Below are 23379 nucleotides of genomic sequence, written 5' to 3'. Positions count from 1 at the left end.
TGTTCACGTACTGATACGCCGGACACTGGTACAGTATATCGAACATGGATTCGCGCTAAGGGAACTCTTGGCCTTACCCCTAGATTAACCCACACATGCATGTAGTATACGAACACATGTGCATCACGTGTGTGAGCCTAGTTTAGGATATCCTACCCATTTGTGTCTAGATTAGGCCGTAGTCCATCTTCCAATGGCTACGATCGGTCCTAGGTACACAAACAAAGTCATGAGTCGAGATCCTCTCTCCACTCCGCTAGATTATGGTTAGGGTTGATGCCTTCAGGTAACACTGATAAAATGTGCGAAGATTAAAAAACTTTTCCTTTGGGGTTAGGATGTAAATCCCATTCATTTCCAAAGATCTCATAGGATTAGTCATTCATGATCCATCCGTTGAAAGCAATCTTATGCTATCTCATTTCATCTTGATCACAGATTTTCAATCTTATATTATCTGATTTGACTCGTGTTTTCATTTCCTTTAGAGAGTCTTTGACTCATTTATCCTTTAGTTGGTGTTAGTGGAGTCTTTGACTCGTGTTTCTTTTCCTTTAGAGAGTCTTTGACTCATATATCCTTTAGTTGGTGTTAGTAGAGTCTTTGACTCGTGTTTTCATCTCTTTTAGAGAGTCTTTGACTCATTTATCCTTTAGTTGGTGTTAGTAGAGTCTTTGACTCATGTTTCTTTTCCTTTAGAGAGTCTTTGACTCATTTAGCCTTTAGTTGGTGTTAGTAGAGTCTTTGACTCGTGTTTCTTTTCCTTTAGAGAGTCTTTGACTCATATATCCTTTAGTTGGTGTTAGTGGAGTCTTTGACTCGTATTTTCATCTCTTTTAGAGAGTCTTTGACTCATTTATCCTTTAGTTGGTGTTAGTGGAGTCTTTGACTCGTATTTCTTTTCCTTTAGAGAGTCTTTGACTCATATATCCTTTAGTTGGTGTTAGTGGAGTCTTTGACTCGTATTTTCATCTCTTTTAGAGAGTCTTTGACTCATTTATCCTTTAGTTGGTGTTAGTGGAGTCTTTGACTCGTATTTCTTTTTCTTTAGAGAGTCTTTGACTCATATATCCTTTAGTTGGTGTTAGTGGAGTCTTTGACTCGTGTTTTTCATCTCTTTTAGAGAGTCTTTACTCATTAATCCTTTAGTTAATGTTAGTGGAGTCTTTGACTCATGTTTCTTTTCCTTTAGAGAGTCTTTGACTCATTTATCTTTTAGTTGGTGTCATTGGAGTCTTTGACTCGTGTTTCCGTTTTTAGAGAGTCTTTGACTCATCTGTTTTATTTGCAGTATTATTAGAGAATCTTTGACTTCGTTATCTCATTTCAGTGTTATCAGTTGCTCTTATTAGAGAGTCTTTGACTCGTTTATCCTTTAGTCGCTTTTATTAGAGAGTCTTTGACTCATTTATTCTCCAGTTACTGTCATTAGAGAGTCTTTGACTCATTTGCTCTTATAATAGTATTATTAGAGCATAGTTGATTTGCCGTAAGTGTTTGATAGGTAGAGAGTTCGTTTCGAACTACGTTGGCTTGATCCTCTTCCACGAGGTACGTAGTGCAGCTTGGGATCCACATCCCAAGTCCAGCCAAACCTTTAAAAATAAAAATTTTAAATCTTTCAAAGTTACAAAAATATTCAAACCATTTTCAAAAAGATCTTCCTCTAGAGTTAGGAGTATGTCCTAGCTGTTTAGGTTGTGTTCTAGAGTTAGGAGTTTGTCTTGATTTGTATTGATATGGTATGTCCTGTCGTGTGAGTGTCCCTAGAGTTAGGAGGCCTCGAGTCGATCGGTTAGACATTTAGTCGAACCGATGGCTAGACTAGGCATATAGTCATCCCGTGGTTTTCATTAGGTTGCACGGCCTAGTTACACATAGGATTGTAGGAACCACCTGCATTAGCTTAAGGCTAATCAATCTGCATTTAGTTAGGGCATATAGGATGTCCTAAAATCCACCATTCATTGGAATTTAAATAATAGTTCAAGAAGCTTTAATAACTAGTCCGGTCTTTTAGATCGAGTCTAGGATAGAGGTCTAGGTGTCTTAGGCATCATAATTTTGAATAGGGCATCGAACTACGTGGGCTCCGATTCTTCCCGAGGCCGGGATACGTAGTGCAGCTAGGATGGATGGCCATTCTGGTCCGAGTCCAGTCCTGCATTAGAGTTAGGACTTGTCTTGTCCCGTCATACATAGCATAGATTTGTGTCTCATGTTTTGATATGTTTTCTTACTTTCTTGTACTGATACTATACCTTTGGTTGTAGCTTGCATGTGCGTGTCCACCAGAAACTTAGACACCCATTAGGCATGTCACTCATAACCTAGCTTTGCTTAGGTGACACATTTTTCATTTCATTTTACGTGTTTATTTCTCCATTCTCAGGAAATGCATGCTTAGGTAGACGATTCCTGAGGATTGTTCCCATTTCACATGATTTTTACTCAAACTTCTTTGGAATTAATGAAAATGGCATAAGAGACCAAGTGCTTGCACTCGGGCGAATTGGGGGTGCTCTCAGACCTTCCCCATTCGTAACCAGGCACGAACCCATATATATTTCTGGTTATCCATTGCACAGAGGATTTGATTTTAGGGTTCCATGGCCTATCCATGGATGGCGACTCTGAGTTCTTTTTAGGTACATCTCGGTTTCGAGCCCTGGCTCCTGATCAGGATGTATCTCATTCGTTTTGTATCGCCACTCGTGCTATGCTGTGAGGGTGGCATCCGTTTCGAGAGTTCCTTGGCAGAGCTCTCCTTCACATTGTGGAGATCTTAGAGGATTGCTGTGGGGACCTCGCGTCCCTCGCCGCACTCGTCCTCTCAGGATCGGGGTCCACAGGCTGGCGACTCTGCTGGGGAGTTCTTGAAACATTGCCTAACTCTTTAAAAATGCCATTTTTATTAACTTTGGAGAAATTTGAGCTAAAATCATTTTAAATGGGAACTCTATCGTTAGAATCCAGGGGCACCAGGTAGGTGCGTATGCTACGTTCGTCTTCTTGGTCTCAAAAGGACTTCCTTCTATGTTCCTGCCAGGATTCAGCGTCAGTATGGAGGGGAGCAATCCATTGTGCCTCCTCTTCGTCATTTCTATCCACCATGAGGATTTTTGGATCAAGATTGTCATTTCTTTTATTGAGTCAAAACTTGTAAATTTGATTCCATTATAGATGAAAATTCAAAAAATTTTACTTGACATGTTATAAACAGTCAGTGATTCAGGGTTTTCAGCGATTGCTGTCAGTATAATCAATACAAAGGATGTTTGTTTTTTCTTTTGTCTCTATTGGTACAAACTATCTTATTTGTCAATCATGTAACCTAGTTTGTTAACTTCCAATCAGGATTCTGAAAGATAGCAACCATCGCTCCCAAAAAAGACTTTCAAGCTAAGCCCACCTGGTCGAGACCTACCCCAGTGTCTAGACTCGTTCGCCACTTTGATTCCTCTGTGTCATCTTCAGTTCGTTTACCTTCTTCACCAGAGTCTTCAAATTTATTTGAAGTAAATCAAATGGCAGACACAACTGAACTTTTAATGAGCATGCAAGAGATGATGAAAAACCTCACCAGAGATATGGCGGGAATGAAAGAAGAAATGGCAAACATGAAAACACAGATAAGTGATAAGACTTCCACGTCTAGGCCCGTACTTCAGCCTTCTCATGTTCCAGCTCCGGAGTCGCATAGACCCGTTATCCAGTCTTTCGAGGTGGATTTAGATGATGGTCAGTATGCTGCAGAGTATTGTGCTCCAGAGGTTGATAAAGAAAAAGAAAAATTTGAAAAATTTGAGAAGGAAATGTCTGAGAAATTCAGCAAGATGGCTCATGAGATGGAGCAGATGAGAGTCCAAGGACCCAAGAAATTTGACGTCTCTGAATTAATACTGTCTTCAACAGTTTCTTTACCGCCCAACTTCAAAGCTCCTGATTATGACAAATATGACGGAACCGGGTGTCCGCGTAACCACATGAGGTGGTTTATCATTTTGTCCCAGCAGTATGGTCTGAGCCGTGAGCAGATGGCCCAGTTGTTCCCGATTTCTTTGATTGGGATCGCAAAGAAGTGGTTTCTAAGGCTAAAGCCCGAGGAGGTGAGAACCCTGGAAGATATTTCGGAGAAACTAATAGAGCAATTCTCAATGGAAGAGGGTATTGAGGTCACGAAGAGAGACCTAAAACAGCTAAAGCAAGGTCCTCAAGAGACCTTCACTTTCTTTATCAGGCGCTGGAGACGCAAATCTGCTCAGCTAAGCCAGAAAATGACTGAATCAGAGCAGATAAAGCTGGTTCTGAAGAGTTTGTCTCCCATGTATTTTCATTTTCTCGCTCCTCAGCATTACCCGAGCTTTGACCATTTAATCAAGACGGGTACTCAGACAGAAGATGCCATAGCAAAAGGCTTGAGAGCCAAGGTTTCTTCTGAAATCCGAGACGGGAAAAGACCAATGGTCCAGTCCAAAGAAATTCATGCTGTCAGTTATACCAGGCCTGTGGCCAGAGTTGCTGCAGAGGCTGCAAAAGCGCCAAGGAGAGTTGCATATGACAGAAAGTTTGATCCTCTTCCATATCCGATAATAATGATATTCAAAAGGCTCATGAAAGATAGGAAGATCCGGCTCCCGGATATCAAACCTCCACCCAATCCCTTACCCGCATTCTGGAAGATGGATCAATACTGTGAATATCACAGAGGTCCAGGGCATTTGACCGAGAATTGTTTGGCCTTGAAGCATGCTATCCAGAACATGATTGACAAAAATGAGCTGGCAGTGGAGAGACCAAACGTTACTCAAAACCCACTTCCTAATCATCATACCATGCCTCCTCCTGCTACCAATGCAATTTTTACTGATGAACCTCTGCTCGATCCATCAACCCTCATTTGTGCCATTACCACAGAAAAAACCTATGTAATGAAGTTTGACAAGGAAGATTTCGAAGCAGTAGAAAAGAAAGATCATTATGTAATTTCCTTTGATGACGATGAATTGGCTGAATCGTCTTCATCTCAGTTTGGTACATTTCAGATTGACAGTGCTGGAAATAGAAGGACAGCTCCTTATGTCTTAAGGGCTGAGGACTTTGAAGAAGATGAGTTATTGTTGTTGGATAACCATTGTGACGAGATGCGTCATATGACCCGTGGTGGGCGTGTATTCAAGCCTCAAGAATTGTGTGTTGAAAATCCTGCAGAGGTTGCGCGAAATACTGAAAACCAGAGACAGAATAAGGTCAGTAAGGTCAGCGCCGATGAAGAAGAAGAGAGCTTGTTAAAGCAGTTGAAAAAGACTCAGGCCAATATTTCCGTATGGGGTTTACTCATGGCCTCATCTAAGCACAGAAAATTAGTCCTTCAAGAGCTTAACTCAGCACAAGTCTCTGTAGACACTACTCCGGATGAGCTGGTAAGCTTGGTTGCCATGACAAGAGTGTCTAAGACTTTATCTTTCACTGACGACGATCTGCCTTCTGAGGGCCGAGACCACACCAAATCTCTGAAAATCACAGTACTTTGCAACAAGAAGAGAGTACCAGAGGTGTTAGTTGATAATGGCTCTGCTTTGAATGTATGCCCGTTGAGTACTGCAACAACTCTTGGATTTGGTCCTGCGGATTTCATCCCATCTGAACAGGGTATTCTGGCGTACGATGGCACTCGCCGAGATGTGATCGGAACTCTGGTCACCGAAATACAGATCGGAGGAGAAGACTTTGAGATAGAGTTCCAGGTTTTGGACATCAAAGCCTCATTTTTGTTGTTACTCGGCCGCCCTTGGTTGCACAAGTTTGGGGTTGTTCCATCCTCTCTTCACCAAAAGCTAAAGTTTCTTCGCAAAAACGGAGTGGTAACTGTGAAGGGGGACCCAGACCTGGAAGTAGGGCTGATTACTCAGGACCTGACTATGGAGAAAGCTGAGGATGTTAGTTTGACTGGATTCTCATTAGAGGTGGCTGCCATTACCTTTAAAGAAGCTATGAATGAGGAAATTTGTTTCCTGACCAGTACAAACGCAAATGTCGTCAGGATGATTCGTCGACAAGGATATATGCCAGGTGCAGGGCTAGGTAGACACCATCAGGGTTTGACTGAGTTCCCTGAATTCGAATCCTTCAATAATCTATTTGGGCTGGGGTACAAGCCTTCAAAGAAGGAAGTTAAAGAAATGAAGCTGCTGATGATGAAATGGGCTGAATGTCGCCGCAGGGGGTTAGAATTACCAATGGCACCGATTAATTTGACGATGAATGGCCGTTTTCGAAGAGAGGGTGCAGATGTCCCTTTCTGTGGCTTTGCCGAAACTTGGTTAGATGAGAATTCAGGACAGAGGTTGCCAGGATTTGAAATTTTCTTTGATCTGCAGTTAGAAGACAAGCAGACCGATGTGCAGACAGAAGTTGAATCAGAAGCTGATTGGGCAGAACATGTAGAGCCGAGCCTTCTGAGTTCACTGTTTCTCGAAGATTCACAAACTATTGCCGTAATTGATCGGAGGGCCTCGATTCTGAACCCTACTCATTTAATCACCCCGGCAGAGGAACCATTGACCAACTGGACCTTTCAAGTCATACCTCAGGTTACTTTCCTAAACAGTCATGTCCCTCCAAAAGAGTCAGTTGTCCATAAATACACGTCAGTCTTTGGGTCTAATTCAGAGTCTGTTTATTCTAACAATTCTGTTAATGCAGGTACTGTAAATGTCGAGTCTCCTAAGGTCGATGATGATTCCTCTTCTTCCAGCGGAATCAAGTCAGATGCTACTTCTATCGTTGATTCAGAGTTAATTGACATAAATGTCAATATGTTCGTTGAGTCTGTAAATTTTTTTCAAGCGTCTATTGTAAAGCCCGATGTGGGTAATTTTTCATTTGATGTACCTGATTCAGCATTAAATGAAATAAAGCATCCTTTCTCTGATTACAATCCAGTCTCTACTTTTATTTCTAATGTTTCTGCTTCAGAATCTGATAAACTTAATAATAACAATCAAGACTCCCCCTCTGATGAGGATACCGACGACACTCCTCCTGAAATCAAATACATGATTCAACAGGATGAGAGTCGCCGAGCAAAACCACTCGAAGAGGAAATTGAAACTGTGAATATAGGTGACGAAACCTTGATTCAGGAGATTCGAATTGGCAAAACTTTATCTCCTGAAGAACGCGAGGAATTAATCGCCTTATTTAAAGAGTTCAAGGAAGTTTTTGCTTGGTCATATGATGACATGCCAGGGTTAAGTGAAGAAATTGTTCAACATCGCTTACCCTTAATCCCTGGTGTTAAGCCAAAGAAGCAAAAGCTCCGAAAACTCAAAACTGAATGGGAGATGAAAGTTTATGAAGAAGTTAAGAAACTGTTGGAGGTAAAATTCATTCAAGTAGTTGAATACCCAGAATGGCTTGCAAACATTGTACCGGTGCCCAAAAAGGACGGAAAAGTTCGAATGTGTGTCGATTTTCGAGACCTGAACAAGGCAAGTCCTAAGGATGACTTTCCTCTTCCCAATATTGATCTCCTGGTTGATAATACAGCTGGTCATGCTCTTCTATCCTTTATGGATGGGTTCTCAGGCTACAATCAGATTAAGATGGCTCCCGAGGACATGATGAAGACAGCGTTCATTACTCAATGGGGTACATACTGCTACAGGGTGATGCCGTTTGGATTGAAAAATGCGGGTGCTACGTATCAGAGGGCTGCTACAACTCTTTTACATGATATGATCCATAAAGAGGTCGAGGTATATGTTGATGACATGATTGTGAAAGGCAAGACTCGACCTGAGCACACTGTTGCCCTGAGAAGGTTCTTTGAGCGGATCAGGAAGTATCAGCTTCGCCTAAATCCGAGTAAGTGCGTCTTTGGTGTTACATCAGGAAAGCTCTTAGGGTTTATGGTCAGTGAAAGAGGGATTGAAGTAGACCCGCAAAAGATTAAGGCAATTCAAGAAATGCAGCCGCCGAAGACAGAAAGGCAGATCCGAGGTTTCCTTGGCAAAGTTCAGTATCTGAGACGGTTCATATCACATCTGACGATGACGTGTGAACCCATTTTCAAGCTTCTGAAAAAGAATTCCTCGAAGAAGTGGAATGAAGAATGTCAGGAGGCATTTGAAAAGGTTAAGCAGTGCCTATCCTTGCCCCCTGTTCTATCGCCAGTCACTCCAGGCCAGCCATTATTGTTGTACTTGTCTATCACAGATACAGCGATGGGTTGCATGCTTGCTCAGCAAGATTCAGAGTCTAAACGGGAGAAGCCCATTTACTACATCAGTAAGAAGATGCTGGAATACGAATTAAAGTACACAGTTTTGGAAAAGACGTGTCTAGCATTAGTTTGGGCTACCCAGAGGCTTAGACATTATTTGCTTTCAAGCAAGATCTTTTTGCTTTCGCGGATGGATCCGCTAAAATACTTGTTTGAGAAACCCGCCCTTACAGGACGAACCGCAAGATGGTTGTTGTTATTGTCTGAGTTTGACATCACTTATGTCACTCAGAAATCAATTAAAGGGCGTGTCGTTGCTGAACAGTTGGCTGATGCACCCATTGAAGAGAACGCTTTTCTGAAGGCAGACTTCCCTGACGAAGAGATCATGGATATTAAAGAAGAAGCTTCGAATACTAAGTGGCTTATGTATTTTGATGGAGCTGTAAACAGTCGAGGACAAGGAGTAGGAGCTGTACTTATATCCCCTCGGAAAGAATATATTCCTGTCTCTATCAAGTTGCAGTTTGAGTGCACCAACAATATGGCTGAGTATGAAGCTTGCATCGCCGGGTTAGAGGCAGCCTTAGCTTTGGAGATTCAGGATATTGATGTGTTTGGGGATTCTATTTTGATCATTTGCCAAATTAATGGGCAATGGAAAACTCGAGAAGATAAATTGATCCCTTATAACACTTATTTGGAATCTTTGGTCAGAAAGTTCAAGAACATTACGTTCACTCACTTGTCAAGGACCAGAAATCATTTTGCTGACGCTTTGGCTACTTTGGCCTCGATGTTAGACATTTCTGTATCAATGGAGGTTCAGCCGCTAGTTGTCAGACTTCAGTGGGCTCCTTCGCATGTGAATGCTATAGAGATCTCAGCCAGGTGTCCAGATGGGAAGCCTTGGTATACAGATGTCAGAAATCTTATTGCTGGTAAAGGACATCCCCCAGAAGCTTCAAGCAAAGAGAGGAAGACGCTTCAGAAGTTGGCTGCCAACTTTATTATTTGCGGAGAAGAGCTGTACAGAAGGTCATTTGATGGTATACAGCTTCTTTGTGTTGATGAAGATAAAGCTGCAGAGCTTATTGAGCAGACCCATGAAGGAGTTTGTGGACCTCACATGAATGGAAAAATGTTGTCAAGAAAGATTTTGAGACTCGGATTCTATTGGCCCACAATGGAAACAGATTGCTTCGCATTTGTGAAGAAATGCCATAAGTGTCAAGTCTATGCAAATCTTATTCACGTTCCTCCTTCGGTGTTGCACTCTATGACTTCTCCATGGCCATTTTCAGTATGGGGAATTGATATAATTGGGAAAGTTTATCCAAAGTCTTCGAGCGGTCATGAGTACATTCTGGTCGCAATTGATTATTTTACAAAATGGATTGAAGCCGCTTCGTATGCTTCCATTACTTCGAGCACAGTTGCGAAGTTCATTCGTGCCAATATTATTTGCAGATATGGAGTGCCTCACGAGCTGATTTCAGATAATGGGTCGCATTTCAAGAAAGAGGTGTTACACCTGTGTGAAGAATTCAAGATTAAACATCACAAGTCATCTCCTTACAGACCTCAAACAAATGGGGCTGTAGAGGCGGCAAATAAGAATGTCAAAATCATTATCAGTAAGATGACTGAGACCTATAAAGATTGGTCGAATAAGCTTCCATATGCCTTATGGGCTTATCGGACATCAATCAGATCTTCAACAGGTGTAACTCCGTATTCTTTGGTGTATGGAATGGAGGCAGTCCTCCCTGTTGAGCTTAGAATTTCCTCTTTGAGAGTGATGATGGAAGCTGACTTACCAGAGTCTGATTGGGCTAGAGCCAGGTATGATGAGCTGCAGATGATAGATGAGAAGAGATTGAGAGCCTTGTACCATATTCAAGGATATCAGAGGCGGATTGAGAGAGCTTTCAACAAGAAAGTCCGTGTTCGAGATTTGAAGCCTGGAGATCTTGTTTTGAAGTCTTACAGAGCACCGGTATTCGATCCCCGAGGGAAATTCAGGCCAAACTGGTCTGGTCCTTACATCGTCGATGAAGTCCTGCCTGGAAAAGCCGTAAGACTCCTCAATGAAAATGGAGAAAAATTAAATGAACCTACAAACCTGGATCAGTTAAAGAAGTACTATGCTTAAATACACCAAGAGGCCGTCTTTGATTGATCTGAGTTTTGAGCCAAACAACCTAAATATTTTAAACTGTTTTGCAAACCCTTTGGGCTTATAAAATAATTTGTTTCTTTGATAAACCCAAACCAGGGGCATTTTCTTTTTTATATATATATAAAAAAAAAAAGAGTAGTTTGAACTACGTTAGGACCTGATCCTCCATTTTGGGGTACGTAGGTAGTCTGGCTAGACCAGATTCGGTCCAAATCCTTAGAACCTTAGATATTCAGCCTTTTTGAACCTAAGCCTGCCTGAAAGTCCTCCTGATGTACTTAGGCCCAGGTTTGTAAAAAAAAAAAAAAAAAAAAAAAAAAAAAAGAAAAAAAGAAAAGAAAAGAATGATGGAGTCTTAAATCCGCTAAGCTGAAAACCTGAAAGGGCAGTTTAGGCAAAAATCAGGGTATTGAGCCTGCTGGATGGAAAATCTGCAAGGGCAGACAGTCCAGGCAAAAATTAAGGCATGCGGTCCGCTAAATCGAAAACCCAAAAGGGCGATTTGGTCACGGCAAGACTTCATGAAGGACAGAGCTATCTGAAAGCCAGTTAATAAGTGCCATCAGAGCTTCTTTGGTTACTCTTTGAGTCAGGAGATTGAAACTAAGTAATCTGAAGGGATAATAACCATGATGGAGATCTTGAAAAGAGGTTGAAACATCTTTAAACATGATATTTAAAAAAAAAAAAAAAAAAAAAAAACTCTAAAGAGTGGTGGACTTTAACCATTTTTGAAAAAAAAATAAAAATGTTTATCAATTTAAGAAGCAGATTCATTCTCTTTTAAAGTCTTGTTTAAAACTCGTCAAAGTCTTTGGTCATTGTCTGTCAAACTCAGTTTGTTGTCGAATCAAAGTCAATTTCCAGAGTCCTGTTTAGTCAGTATTCTTCCCAAAGCCGGGGTGATAAAGACTTAGAGACTCAGAGAAGTAGAAAATTTGCAGTTCATGTGGATAATGTAAAGCAGAGCAGTGTTCAGAGATCGACAAGCTTTTAGCTCAGTTCCGGTATCAGCAGATGGCAGAGATGAGAAAATTTTGAGCATAACAAGTTTCTGGTGCCTATGAAAAACCTTGTAAACCCAGGTGTTTATCAGAAAAAATTTGTTGTAATCTCAAATGTTCAGCCTTTGGCCCATTCCTTTTTTTGTTGCTCTCTAATGAATTTTTTCATGGAAGTAATCATACTAGGGGCATCTTTTATGACTTATGTCATAAAAGATGTCAAGTAATCATTGAGATTTGAAATAAATTTTTGTATAAAATAGAGACTAGAGAAGTTCGAACACTCTTTATATTGAGCTTCTTAGTCAGGGTATTTTCCTTTGGAGTTGAATTTCTTTGAAAAATCTTTATCCCAGTGGAGTCTAGAATTCACTCCAGAGATTTTTAAATTTCAGTAAAATGCTTTGCGTTTTAAAAAAAAAAAAAAAAAAAAAAAAAAAAAAAAAAGGTTTGACCTTCAAAAATTCTTTCAAGATACTCGAATTTTGAAAGATTTTTAATAAAGATAGAAATTAGCAGATTCCGTGTTTCATGATCTGGTCTTTCTTCTTTTGTTCTGAGGAGTTTCTTAATAAAGATAGAGGTTACCAGAATATGTGTTACATGGTCTGGTCTTTTCTTCAAAGTGTTTTGAAGAGTGTTTTAATAGAATAAGAAATCATCGGATTTAGTGTTGCACTATCTGGTGGTTCCTTTAACCTGTTTTCAAAGATGTTTTACAAGGAAAAATTACCGAACTCGTGTTACACGGCTTGGTCTTTTTAAAGGTTTTAATTGTGGAAAATTTCTGATCCTGTGTTACAAGGATTGATCTTTTCTTCCTTCTCCCGGGTATTTAGGACCCTGATGATTAGTATTGTAATGTTAAGTAGTGACTTACCTAATCATCGTTCCGCAATGTGCAGCTTCCTAACGTGTTAGGAGTCATGTATATCTGCGAAGAGGTTTGTAGGGGACTGTTTAGCAGGACCTACGAATTTGGGTTTATGTGGAACTGTTTAGCAGAACCGCATGATCCAGAGTGATTCGCTACCTTGAAAGAGAGGAGTCAGAATTACTCGGATAGTTAAACAGATTTATTTTCATCAATGATCTGTATAACTATCGCTAGGCTTGAGACTCAGTCTCGCCTCGGGTATTTAGTACCCAGATGATTAGTAATGTAATGTCAAGTGGTAACTTACCTAATCATCGTTCCGCAATGTGCAGCTTCCTAACGTGTTAGGAGTCATGTGTATCTGCGAAGAGGTTTGTAGGGGACTGTTTAGCAGGACCTACGAATTTGGATTTACGTGGAACTGTTTAGCAGAACCGCGTGATCCGGAGTGATTCGCTACCTTGAAAGAGAGGAGTCAGAGTTACTCGGTAGTTACACAGATTTATTTTCAGCAATGATCTGTATAACTATCGCTAGGCTTGAGACTTAGTCTCGCCTCGGGTATTAGAAGTTTGAATTTAGCTCGAATATTCGATTACCCTAGTAATTGGTCGAGTCTTTGACTGATCGGCATGATTTTAAAAAAAAAAAAAAAAATTTAATTCTTTGAGTGTTTGATTTTGAACTTGTTTTGGACGAGTTTTGATACATTGGTCTTTGGCCTATTTTTGCAGGTTTCTAAAAAAAAAAAAAAAAAAAAAAAAAAAAAAAAAAAAAAAAAAAACTCTTTGAGTGTTTCGAATTATACTTGTCTTGGACAAATTGCAATGTGGTTTCTAAAAAATTAAAAAAGAAAATGGAAGCTCTTTGAGTGATTGAAGTGATTAACTTGTTTCTTTGGTTGGTGCTCTTGGAGCAATTGTTATGTTTACTTTGGCTTAGCCTGATATATAAAAAAAAAAAAAAAGAAAAAATGTTTGTGTTTTTGTAATCGTTCGTTCGTTTTTTATTAATTAGTCGAGTCATGAGTATTAGGGAGAGACTATCTCTTTGAGATGTCTTAGTTGCCGAGTTAAGAGTCGGTGAGAGACTATCTCCCTATTGTTAGTAGAGTTTTATCTTTGTGAATATCGTTTTAAAACTGAAAACCCAAAAATTTGCTTTGTTTTGGTTTCGGGTCAGTCAAAATGTGTCGTCTGTTCAGCTTTGCCATTCGCGTGTTACACACGCTCTGCCAAAGAGGGGCATCTGTAGACACCCCATTTTGACCGGACCCAAGTTCGCTATGCTTGGGAGAAACCCCATCCGATCATTTCCGCCATGTTTCGCATTTTTCCGTGAGAGGTTGAGAGAGATTATTCATAAGAATCCAAGCGAGGGAGAATTTGGACCCGTTTGGTGGGCCCGCATTGAACATTTGTTTAAAATTCGAATCAACCGAGGGCCCACATTGTGGGGCCCACGTTGTGGGGCCCGCGTTGTGGGGCCCACATTGTGGGGCCTCAGTAGGGCCTCTTGTGAGGCCTCTTATGAAGAACAATAATGATGGATTCTCCACTAAAGAAACATGATGGGCCCTCCACTAAGAACAATAATGATGGATTCTCCACTAAGAAACATGATGGGCCCTCCACTAAGAAGAATGATGATGGATTCTCCACTAAGAAACATGATGGGCCCTCCACTAAGAAGAATGATGATGGATTCTCCACTAAGAAACATGATGGGCCCTCCACTAAGAAGAATGATGATGGATTCTCCACTAAGAGGGACAACATGATGAGCTCTCCACCAACACATCTCTCTCTCTCTCTTTCTCTCCCTATATATATCTTCCTTCCCATCCATAAAAAGGAGGAGAAAATGAGAGATTTATCTTCCATTATCTTTTTCTCTTCCATTATCTCTTCCAATCACTCCCTCCAATCCCTTTCCCTATATTCTTCTTCCATTATCTCTCCCAATCACCTCCCAATCCTTCCCTCTAAGAGAAAGTGAAGACGGCGGAACGGATCGGCGGCAACATTTTTTTTGGGGGTTTTCTTTGCTAATTGAAAGGGTAAGACAAAGCGTATATCCGAGGATTACTTACCCTAGAGACAAGGAGAGCTAGCAAGGTTGGTATTCCAAAACCCTCTTTCATATATCTTAAACTAGAAGCATGATAGGATTGAATTTGTGATTTATTTTTATTTTTTCTTATTGTTATTCAAAATATGTTTTTTTCAATCTCTGAGTGTTTTGAACATTAAGAAGTGTAGAAATCTGGAATTTCGAAGAATTTTGACTTCGTTTTGACCGTAATTTGACCTTTTGAACTTTACCCTCAAAGGGGTAAAATTCTAAAGATTGAATTTAAGAAGATGTCAACATAGATCCAAAATCAATGAAAATTTAAACATAACATAATTGTAAGATTTTGAATTAGTACGAATTTCTTTATGAATTCTTGATTTGATTTAAAGGGTTTAAAAATTCATTTAACTCTAGGGGTATTTTTGGAAAAAACCAATTTTCAAAAACTCTATAATGTTTTCAAAAGTGAAATTTGGATGAGATGCAAATTAAATCTAATCTAATCTCCCGTGAAGTTTTCAAGATTTTTGGTTGCTGTTGGATATTTGTTTATGATTTTTTACGTAAAATCATGCATGCTGTATTAAATCTGATAAAAATAGTAAATTGCAATGAAAACTTCTGAAAATATTTGTTTGATAATTACTACTGGAATTACATGTTTTCATAAAGTTTAAACTGATTTGGATTTGATTTACTATATGTTTCTTTGTTAATTCATAATCTGGATGGATATTTGTAAAATCGTAAATTAATAGTAAATCATTTTTAAAATTTATGAAACTTTTACAGTAATCCTTTCTTATTGTAATACACATACTATAGAAATTTCATATTGTTTTGAATTGATTTGCTATACGTTACTGTGTTAATTCACAATCTGGACAGAAACTTTCAACATTGAAAAACTAATAGCAAACCACATTTAAAATCTATGAAATTTTTATTATAATCTTATATAATTAAGGAGAAGTTACTGTAAAAATTTCATCTTGTTCTGAAAAGATTTGTTATATGTTGATGTGTAAATCTACAATCTGAATTGAAACCTTTTAAAATCCTTGAGTAAATTGAATTAAAATCAAATTGTTTTAAAAATTTCCAGATCATAATATTCCATCACATATTCAATCATTAAATTATCAAAATAGAAACCTTAGGAATCACTGATTTCCTTTGTAAAATCCTGATGCTGTGATTAGTTTGTATGTTTTATTTTCTCATCACATTTACTCAAACTTAATCTAACAAAACCTGAAGGCATCATAGATTGCGCGAACTTATTGCACACACTTACATCACTTGCATCTAAACCCCTGCATCTCACATGCACACACGTCCTATTTTAGGAACCCGGAGTGTTATCTAGCATGGTTGACTGGGATTTCATCACCTGGTGCCTCTGTGCTAGAGAAGCATTCCACCCTTAGCCTAGTACCTTTATGGTACGTAAACGGATCTCTTGTTCACGTACTGATACGCCGGACACTGGTACAGTATATCGAACATGGATTCGCGCTAAGGGAACTCTTGGCCTTACCCCTAGATTAACCCACACATGCATGTAGTATACGAACACATGTGCATCACGTGTGTGAGCCTAGTTTAGGATATCCTACCCATTTGTGTCTAGATTAGGCCGTAGTCCATCTTCCAATGGCTACGATCGGTCCTAGGTACACAAACAAAGTCATGAGTCGAGATCCTCTCTCCACTCCGCTAGATTATGGTTAGGGTTGATGCCTTCAGGTAACACTGATAAAATGTGCGAAGATTAAAAAACTTTTCCTTTGGGGTTAGGATGTAAATCCCATTCATTTCCAAAGATCTCATAGGATTAGTCATTCATGATCCATCCGTTGAAAGCAATCTTATGCTATCTCATTTCATCTTGATCACAGATTTTCAATCTTATATTATCTGATTTGACTCGTGTTTTCATTTCCTTTAGAGAGTCTTTGACTCATTTATCCTTTAGTTGGTGTTAGTGGAGTCTTTGACTCGTGTTTCTTTTCCTTTAGAGAGTCTTTGACTCATATATCCTTTAGTTGGTGTTAGTAGAGTCTTTGACTCGTGTTTTCATCTCTTTTAGAGAGTCTTTGACTCATTTATCCTTTAGTTGGTGTTAGTAGAGTCTTTGACTCATGTTTCTTTTCCTTTAGAGAGTCTTTGACTCATTTAGCCTTTAGTTGGTGTTAGTAGAGTCTTTGACTCGTGTTTCTTTTCCTTTAGAGAGTCTTTGACTCATATATCCTTTAGTTGGTGTTAGTGGAGTCTTTGACTCGTATTTTCATCTCTTTTAGAGAGTCTTTGACTCATTTATCCTTTAGTTGGTGTTAGTGGAGTCTTTGACTCGTATTTCTTTTCCTTTAGAGAGTCTTTGACTCATATATCCTTTAGTTGGTGTTAGTGGAGTCTTTGACTCGTATTTTCATCTCTTTTAGAGAGTCTTTGACTCATTTATCCTTTAGTTGGTGTTAGTGGAGTCTTTGACTCGTATTTCTTTTTCTTTAGAGAGTCTTTGACTCATATATCCTTTAGTTGGTGTTAGTGGAGTCTTTGACTCGTGTTTTTCATCTCTTTTAGAGAGTCTTTACTCATTAATCCTTTAGTTAATGTTAGTGGAGTCTTTGACTCATGTTTCTTTTCCTTTAGAGAGTCTTTGACTCATTTATCTTTTAGTTGGTGTCATTGGAGTCTTTGACTCGTGTTTCCGTTTTTAGAGAGTCTTTGACTCATCTGTTTTATTTGCAGTATTATTAGAGAATCTTTGACTTCGTTATCTCATTTCAGTGTTATCAGTTGCTCTTATTAGAGAGTCTTTGACTCGTTTATCCTTTAGTCGCTTTTATTAGAGAGTCTTTGACTCATTTATTCTCCAGTTACTGTCATTAGAGAGTCTTTGACTCATTTGCTCTTATAATAGTATTATTAGAGCATAGTTGATTTGCCGTAAGTGTTTGATAGGTAGAGAGTTCGTTTCGAACTACGTTGGCTTGATCCTCTTCCACGAGGTACGTAGTGCAGCTTGGGATCCACATCCCAAGTCCAGCCAAACCTTTAAAAATAAAAATTTTAAATCTTTCAAAGTTACAAAAATATTCAAACCATTTTCAAAAAGATCTTCCTCTAGAGTTAGGAGTATGTCCTAGCTGTTTAGGTTGTGTTCTAGAGTTAGGAGTTTGTCTTGATTTGTATTGATATGGTATGTCCTGTCGTGTGAGTGTCCCTAGAGTTAGGAGGCCTCGAGTCGATCGGTTAGACATTTAGTCGAACCGATGGCTAGACTAGGCATATAGTCATCCCGTGGTTTTCATTAGGTTGCACGGCCTAGTTACACATAGGATTGTAGGAACCACCTGCATTAGCTTAAGGCTAATCAATCTGCATTTAGTTAGGGCATATAGGATGTCCTAAAATCCACCATTCATTGGAATTTAAATAATAGTTCAAGAAGCTTTAATAACTAGTCCGGTCTTTTAGATCGAGTCTAGGATAGAGGTCTAGGTGTCTTAGGCATCATAATTTTGAATAGGGCATCGAACTACGTGGGCTCCGATTCTTCCCGAGGCCGGGATACGTAGTGCAGCTAGGATGGATGGCCATTCTGGTCCGAGTCCAGTCCTGCATTAGAGTTAGGACTTGTCTTGTCCCGTCATACATAGCATAGATTTGTGTCTCATGTTTTGATATGTTTTCTTACTTTCTTGTACTGATACTATACCTTTGGTTGTAGCTTGCATGTGCGTGTCCACCAGAAACTTAGACACCCATTAGGCATGTCACTCATAACCTAGCTTTGCTTAGGTGACACATTTTTCATTTCATTTTACGTGTTTATTTCTCCATTCTCAGGAAATGCATGCTTAGGTAGACGATTCCTGAGGATTGTTCCCATTTCACATGATTTTTACTCAAACTTCTTTGGAATTAATGAAAATGGCATAAGAGACCAAGTGCTTGCACTCGGGCGAATTGGGGGTGCTCTCAGACCTTCCCCATTCGTAACCAGGCACGAACCCATATATATTTCTGGTTATCCATTGCACAGAGGATTTGATTTTAGGGTTCCATGGCCTATCCATGGATGGCGACTCTGAGTTCTTTTTAGGTACATCTCGGTTTCGAGCCCTGGCTCCTGATCAGGATGTATCTCATTCGTTTTGTATCGCCACTCGTGCTATGCTGTGAGGGTGGCATCCGTTTCGAGAGTTCCTTGGCAGAGCTCTCCTTCACATTGTGGAGATCTTAGAGGATTGCTGTGGGGACCTCGCGTCCCTCGCCGCACTCGTCCTCTCAGGATCGGGGTCCACAGGCTGGCGACTCTGCTGGGGAGTTCTTGAAACATTGCCTAACTCTTTAAAAATGCCATTTTTATTAACTTTGGAGAAATTTGAGCTAAAATCATTTTAAATGGGAACTCTATCGTTAGAATCCAGGGGCACCAGGTAGGTGCGTATGCTACGTTCGTCTTCTTGGTCTCAAAAGGACTTCCTTCTATGTTCCTGCCAGGATTCAGCGTCAGTATGGAGGGGAGCAATCCATTGTGCCTCCTCTTCGTCATTTCTATCCACCATGAGGATTTTTGGATCAAGATTGTCATTTCTTTTATTGAGTCAAAACTTGTAAATTTGATTCCATTATAGATGAAAATTCAAAAAATTTTACTTGACATGTTATAAACAGTCAGTGATTCAGGGTTTTCAGCGATTGCTGTCAGTATAATCAATACAAAGGATGTTTGTTTTTTCTTTTGTCTCTATTGGTACAAACTATCTTATTTGTCAATCATGTAACCTAGTTTGTTAACTTCCAATCAGGATTCTGAAAGATAGCAACCATCGCTCCCAAAAAAGACTTTCAAGCTAAGCCCACCTGGTCGAGACCTACCCCAGTGTCTAGACTCGTTCGCCACTTTGATTCCTCTGTGTCATCTTCAGTTCGTTTACCTTCTTCACCAGAGTCTTCAAATTTATTTGAAGTAAATCAAATGGCAGACACAACTGAACTTTTAATGAGCATGCAAGAGATGATGAAAAACCTCACCAGAGATATGGCGGGAATGAAAGAAGAAATGGCAAACATGAAAACACAGATAAGTGATAAGACTTCCACGTCTAGGCCCGTACTTCAGCCTTCTCATGTTCCAGCTCCGGAGTCGCATAGACCCGTTATCCAGTCTTTCGAGGTGGATTTAGATGATGGTCAGTATGCTGCAGAGTATTGTGCTCCAGAGGTTGATAAAGAAAAAGAAAAATTTGAAAAATTTGAGAAGGAAATGTCTGAGAAATTCAGCAAGATGGCTCATGAGATGGAGCAGATGAGAGTCCAAGGACCCAAGAAATTTGACGTCTCTGAATTAATACTGTCTTCAACAGTTTCTTTACCGCCCAACTTCAAAGCTCCTGATTATGACAAATATGACGGAACCGGGTGTCCGCGTAACCACATGAGGTGGTTTATCATTTTGTCCCAGCAGTATGGTCTGAGCCGTGAGCAGATGGCCCAGTTGTTCCCGATTTCTTTGATTGGGATCGCAAAGAAGTGGTTTCTAAGGCTAAAGCCCGAGGAGGTGAGAACCCTGGAAGATATTTCGGAGAAACTAATAGAGCAATTCTCAATGGAAGAGGGTATTGAGGTCACGAAGAGAGACCTAAAACAGCTAAAGCAAGGTCCTCAAGAGACCTTCACTTTCTTTATCAGGCGCTGGAGACGCAAATCTGCTCAGCTAAGCCAGAAAATGACTGAATCAGAGCAGATAAAGCTGGTTCTGAAGAGTTTGTCTCCCATGTATTTTCATTTTCTCGCTCCTCAGCATTACCCGAGCTTTGACCATTTAATCAAGACGGGTACTCAGACAGAAGATGCCATAGCAAAAGGCTTGAGAGCCAAGGTTTCTTCTGAAATCCGAGACGGGAAAAGACCAATGGTCCAGTCCAAAGAAATTCATGCTGTCAGTTATACCAGGCCTGTGGCCAGAGTTGCTGCAGAGGCTGCAAAAGCGCCAAGGAGAGTTGCATATGACAGAAAGTTTGATCCTCTTCCATATCCGATAATAATGATATTCAAAAGGCTCATGAAAGATAGGAAGATCCGGCTCCCGGATATCAAACCTCCACCCAATCCCTTACCCGCATTCTGGAAGATGGATCAATACTGTGAATATCACAGAGGTCCAGGGCATTTGACCGAGAATTGTTTGGCCTTGAAGCATGCTATCCAGAACATGATTGACAAAAATGAGCTGGCAGTGGAGAGACCAAACGTTACTCAAAACCCACTTCCTAATCATCATACCATGCCTCCTCCTGCTACCAATGCAATTTTTACTGATGAACCTCTGCTCGATCCATCAACCCTCATTTGTGCCATTACCACAGAAAAAACCTATGTAATGAAGTTTGACAAGGAAGATTTCGAAGCAGTAGAAAAGAAAGATCATTATGTAATTTCCTTTGATGACGATGAATTGGCTGAATCGTCTTCATCTCAGTTTGGTACATTTCAGATTGACAGTGCTGGAAATAGAAGGACAGCTCCTTATGTCTTAAGGGCTGAGGACTTTGAAGAAGATGAGTTATTGTTGTTGGATAACCATTGTGACGAGATGCGTCATATGACCCGTGGTGGGCGTGTATTCAAGCCTCAAGAATTGTGTGTTGAAAATCCTGCAGAGGTTGCGCGAAATACTGAAAACCAGAGACAGAATAAGGTCAGTAAGGTCAGCGCCGATGAAGAAGAAGAGAGCTTGTTAAAGCAGTTGAAAAAGACTCAGGCCAATATTTCCGTATGGGGTTTACTCATGGCCTCATCTAAGCACAGAAAATTAGTCCTTCAAGAGCTTAACTCAGCACAAGTCTCTGTAGACACTACTCCGGATGAGCTGGTAAGCTTGGTTGCCATGACAAGAGTGTCTAAGACTTTATCTTTCACTGACGACGATCTGCCTTCTGAGGGCCGAGACCACACCAAATCTCTGAAAATCACAGTACTTTGCAACAAGAAGAGAGTACCAGAGGTGTTAGTTGATAATGGCTCTGCTTTGAATGTATGCCCGTTGAGTACTGCAACAACTCTTGGATTTGGTCCTGCGGATTTCATCCCATCTGAACAGGGTATTCTGGCGTACGATGGCACTCGCCGAGATGTGATCGGAACTCTGGTCACCGAAATACAGATCGGAGGAGAAGACTTTGAGATAGAGTTCCAGGTTTTGGACATCAAAGCCTCATTTTTGTTGTTACTCGGCCGCCCTTGGTTGCACAAGTTTGGGGTTGTTCCATCCTCTCTTCACCAAAAGCTAAAGTTTCTTCGCAAAAACGGAGTGGTAACTGTGAAGGGGGACCCAGACCTGGAAGTAGGGCTGATTACTCAGGACCTGACTATGGAGAAAGCTGAGGATGTTAGTTTGACTGGATTCTCATTAGAGGTGGCTGCCATTACCTTTAAAGAAGCTATGAATGAGGAAATTTGTTTCCTGACCAGTACAAACGCAAATGTCGTCAGGATGATTCGTCGACAAGGATATATGCCAGGTGCAGGGCTAGGTAGACACCATCAGGGTTTGACTGAGTTCCCTGAATTCGAATCCTTCAATAATCTATTTGGGCTGGGGTACAAGCCTTCAAAGAAGGAAGTTAAAGAAATGAAGCTGCTGATGATGAAATGGGCTGAATGTCGCCGCAGGGGGTTAGAATTACCAATGGCACCGATTAATTTGACGATGAATGGCCGTTTTCGAAGAGAGGGTGCAGATGTCCCTTTCTGTGGCTTTGCCGAAACTTGGTTAGATGAGAATTCAGGACAGAGGTTGCCAGGATTTGAAATTTTCTTTGATCTGCAGTTAGAAGACAAGCAGACCGATGTGCAGACAGAAGTTGAATCAGAAGCTGATTGGGCAGAACATGTAGAGCCGAGCCTTCTGAGTTCACTGTTTCTCGAAGATTCACAAACTATTGCCGTAATTGATCGGAGGGCCTCGATTCTGAACCCTACTCATTTAATCACCCCGGCAGAGGAACCATTGACCAACTGGACCTTTCAAGTCATACCTCAGGTTACTTTCCTAAACAGTCATGTCCCTCCAAAAGAGTCAGTTGTCCATAAATACACGTCAGTCTTTGGGTCTAATTCAGAGTCTGTTTATTCTAACAATTCTGTTAATGCAGGTACTGTAAATGTCGAGTCTCCTAAGGTCGATGATGATTCCTCTTCTTCCAGCGGAATCAAGTCAGATGCTACTTCTATCGTTGATTCAGAGTTAATTGACATAAATGTCAATATGTTCGTTGAGTCTGTAAATTTTTTTCAAGCGTCTATTGTAAAGCCCGATGTGGGTAATTTTTCATTTGATGTACCTGATTCAGCATTAAATGAAATAAAGCATCCTTTCTCTGATTACAATCCAGTCTCTACTTTTATTTCTAATGTTTCTGCTTCAGAATCTGATAAACTTAATAATAACAATCAAGACTCCCCCTCTGATGAGGATACCGACGACACTCCTCCTGAAATCAAATACATGATTCAACAGGATGAGAGTCGCCGAGCAAAACCACTCGAAGAGGAAATTGAAACTGTGAATATAGGTGACGAAACCTTGATTCAGGAGATTCGAATTGGCAAAACTTTATCTCCTGAAGAACGCGAGGAATTAATCGCCTTATTTAAAGAGTTCAAGGAAGTTTTTGCTTGGTCATATGATGACATGCCAGGGTTAAGTGAAGAAATTGTTCAACATCGCTTACCCTTAATCCCTGGTGTTAAGCCAAAGAAGCAAAAGCTCCGAAAACTCAAAACTGAATGGGAGATGAAAGTTTATGAAGAAGTTAAGAAACTGTTGGAGGTAAAATTCATTCAAGTAGTTGAATACCCAGAATGGCTTGCAAACATTGTACCGGTGCCCAAAAAGGACGGAAAAGTTCGAATGTGTGTCGATTTTCGAGACCTGAACAAGGCAAGTCCTAAGGATGACTTTCCTCTTCCCAATATTGATCTCCTGGTTGATAATACA

The 23379-nt window shown here is 40.2% G+C and overlaps 2 protein-coding genes across 2 annotated transcripts; both read left to right on the top strand.

Moving 5' to 3' along the window:
* The first annotated feature begins 3880 nt into the window (after nt 1–3880).
* On the top strand, nt 3881–6934 carry LOC143878576 (uncharacterized). The gene is made up of 2 exons (XM_077380876.1): nt 3881–6593; nt 6706–6934. The coding sequence occupies exons 1-2, from the start codon at nt 3987–3989 to the stop codon at nt 6712–6714; spliced, it is 2616 nt and encodes an 871-aa protein (XP_077236991.1). The 5' UTR covers nt 3881–3986; the 3' UTR covers nt 6715–6934.
* Nucleotides 6935–19709: 12775 nt separating this feature from the next.
* On the top strand, nt 19710–22763 carry LOC143878382 (uncharacterized). Its single transcript, XM_077380706.1, has 2 exons — nt 19710–22422; nt 22535–22763. The coding sequence occupies exons 1-2, from the start codon at nt 19816–19818 to the stop codon at nt 22541–22543; spliced, it is 2616 nt and encodes an 871-aa protein (XP_077236821.1). The 5' UTR covers nt 19710–19815; the 3' UTR covers nt 22544–22763.
* Nucleotides 22764–23379: the final 616 nt, after the last annotated feature.

Source organism: Tasmannia lanceolata, unplaced genomic scaffold, assembly GCF_043159265.1.
Source record: "Tasmannia lanceolata isolate RefF3 unplaced genomic scaffold, GAP_Taslan_0.1 ptg000002l, whole genome shotgun sequence".
NCBI lineage: Eukaryota > Viridiplantae > Streptophyta > Magnoliopsida > Canellales > Winteraceae > Tasmannia > Tasmannia lanceolata.
Note: the sequence above shows the minus strand (reverse complement) of the source record. Positions and strands in the feature narration are given on the sequence as shown.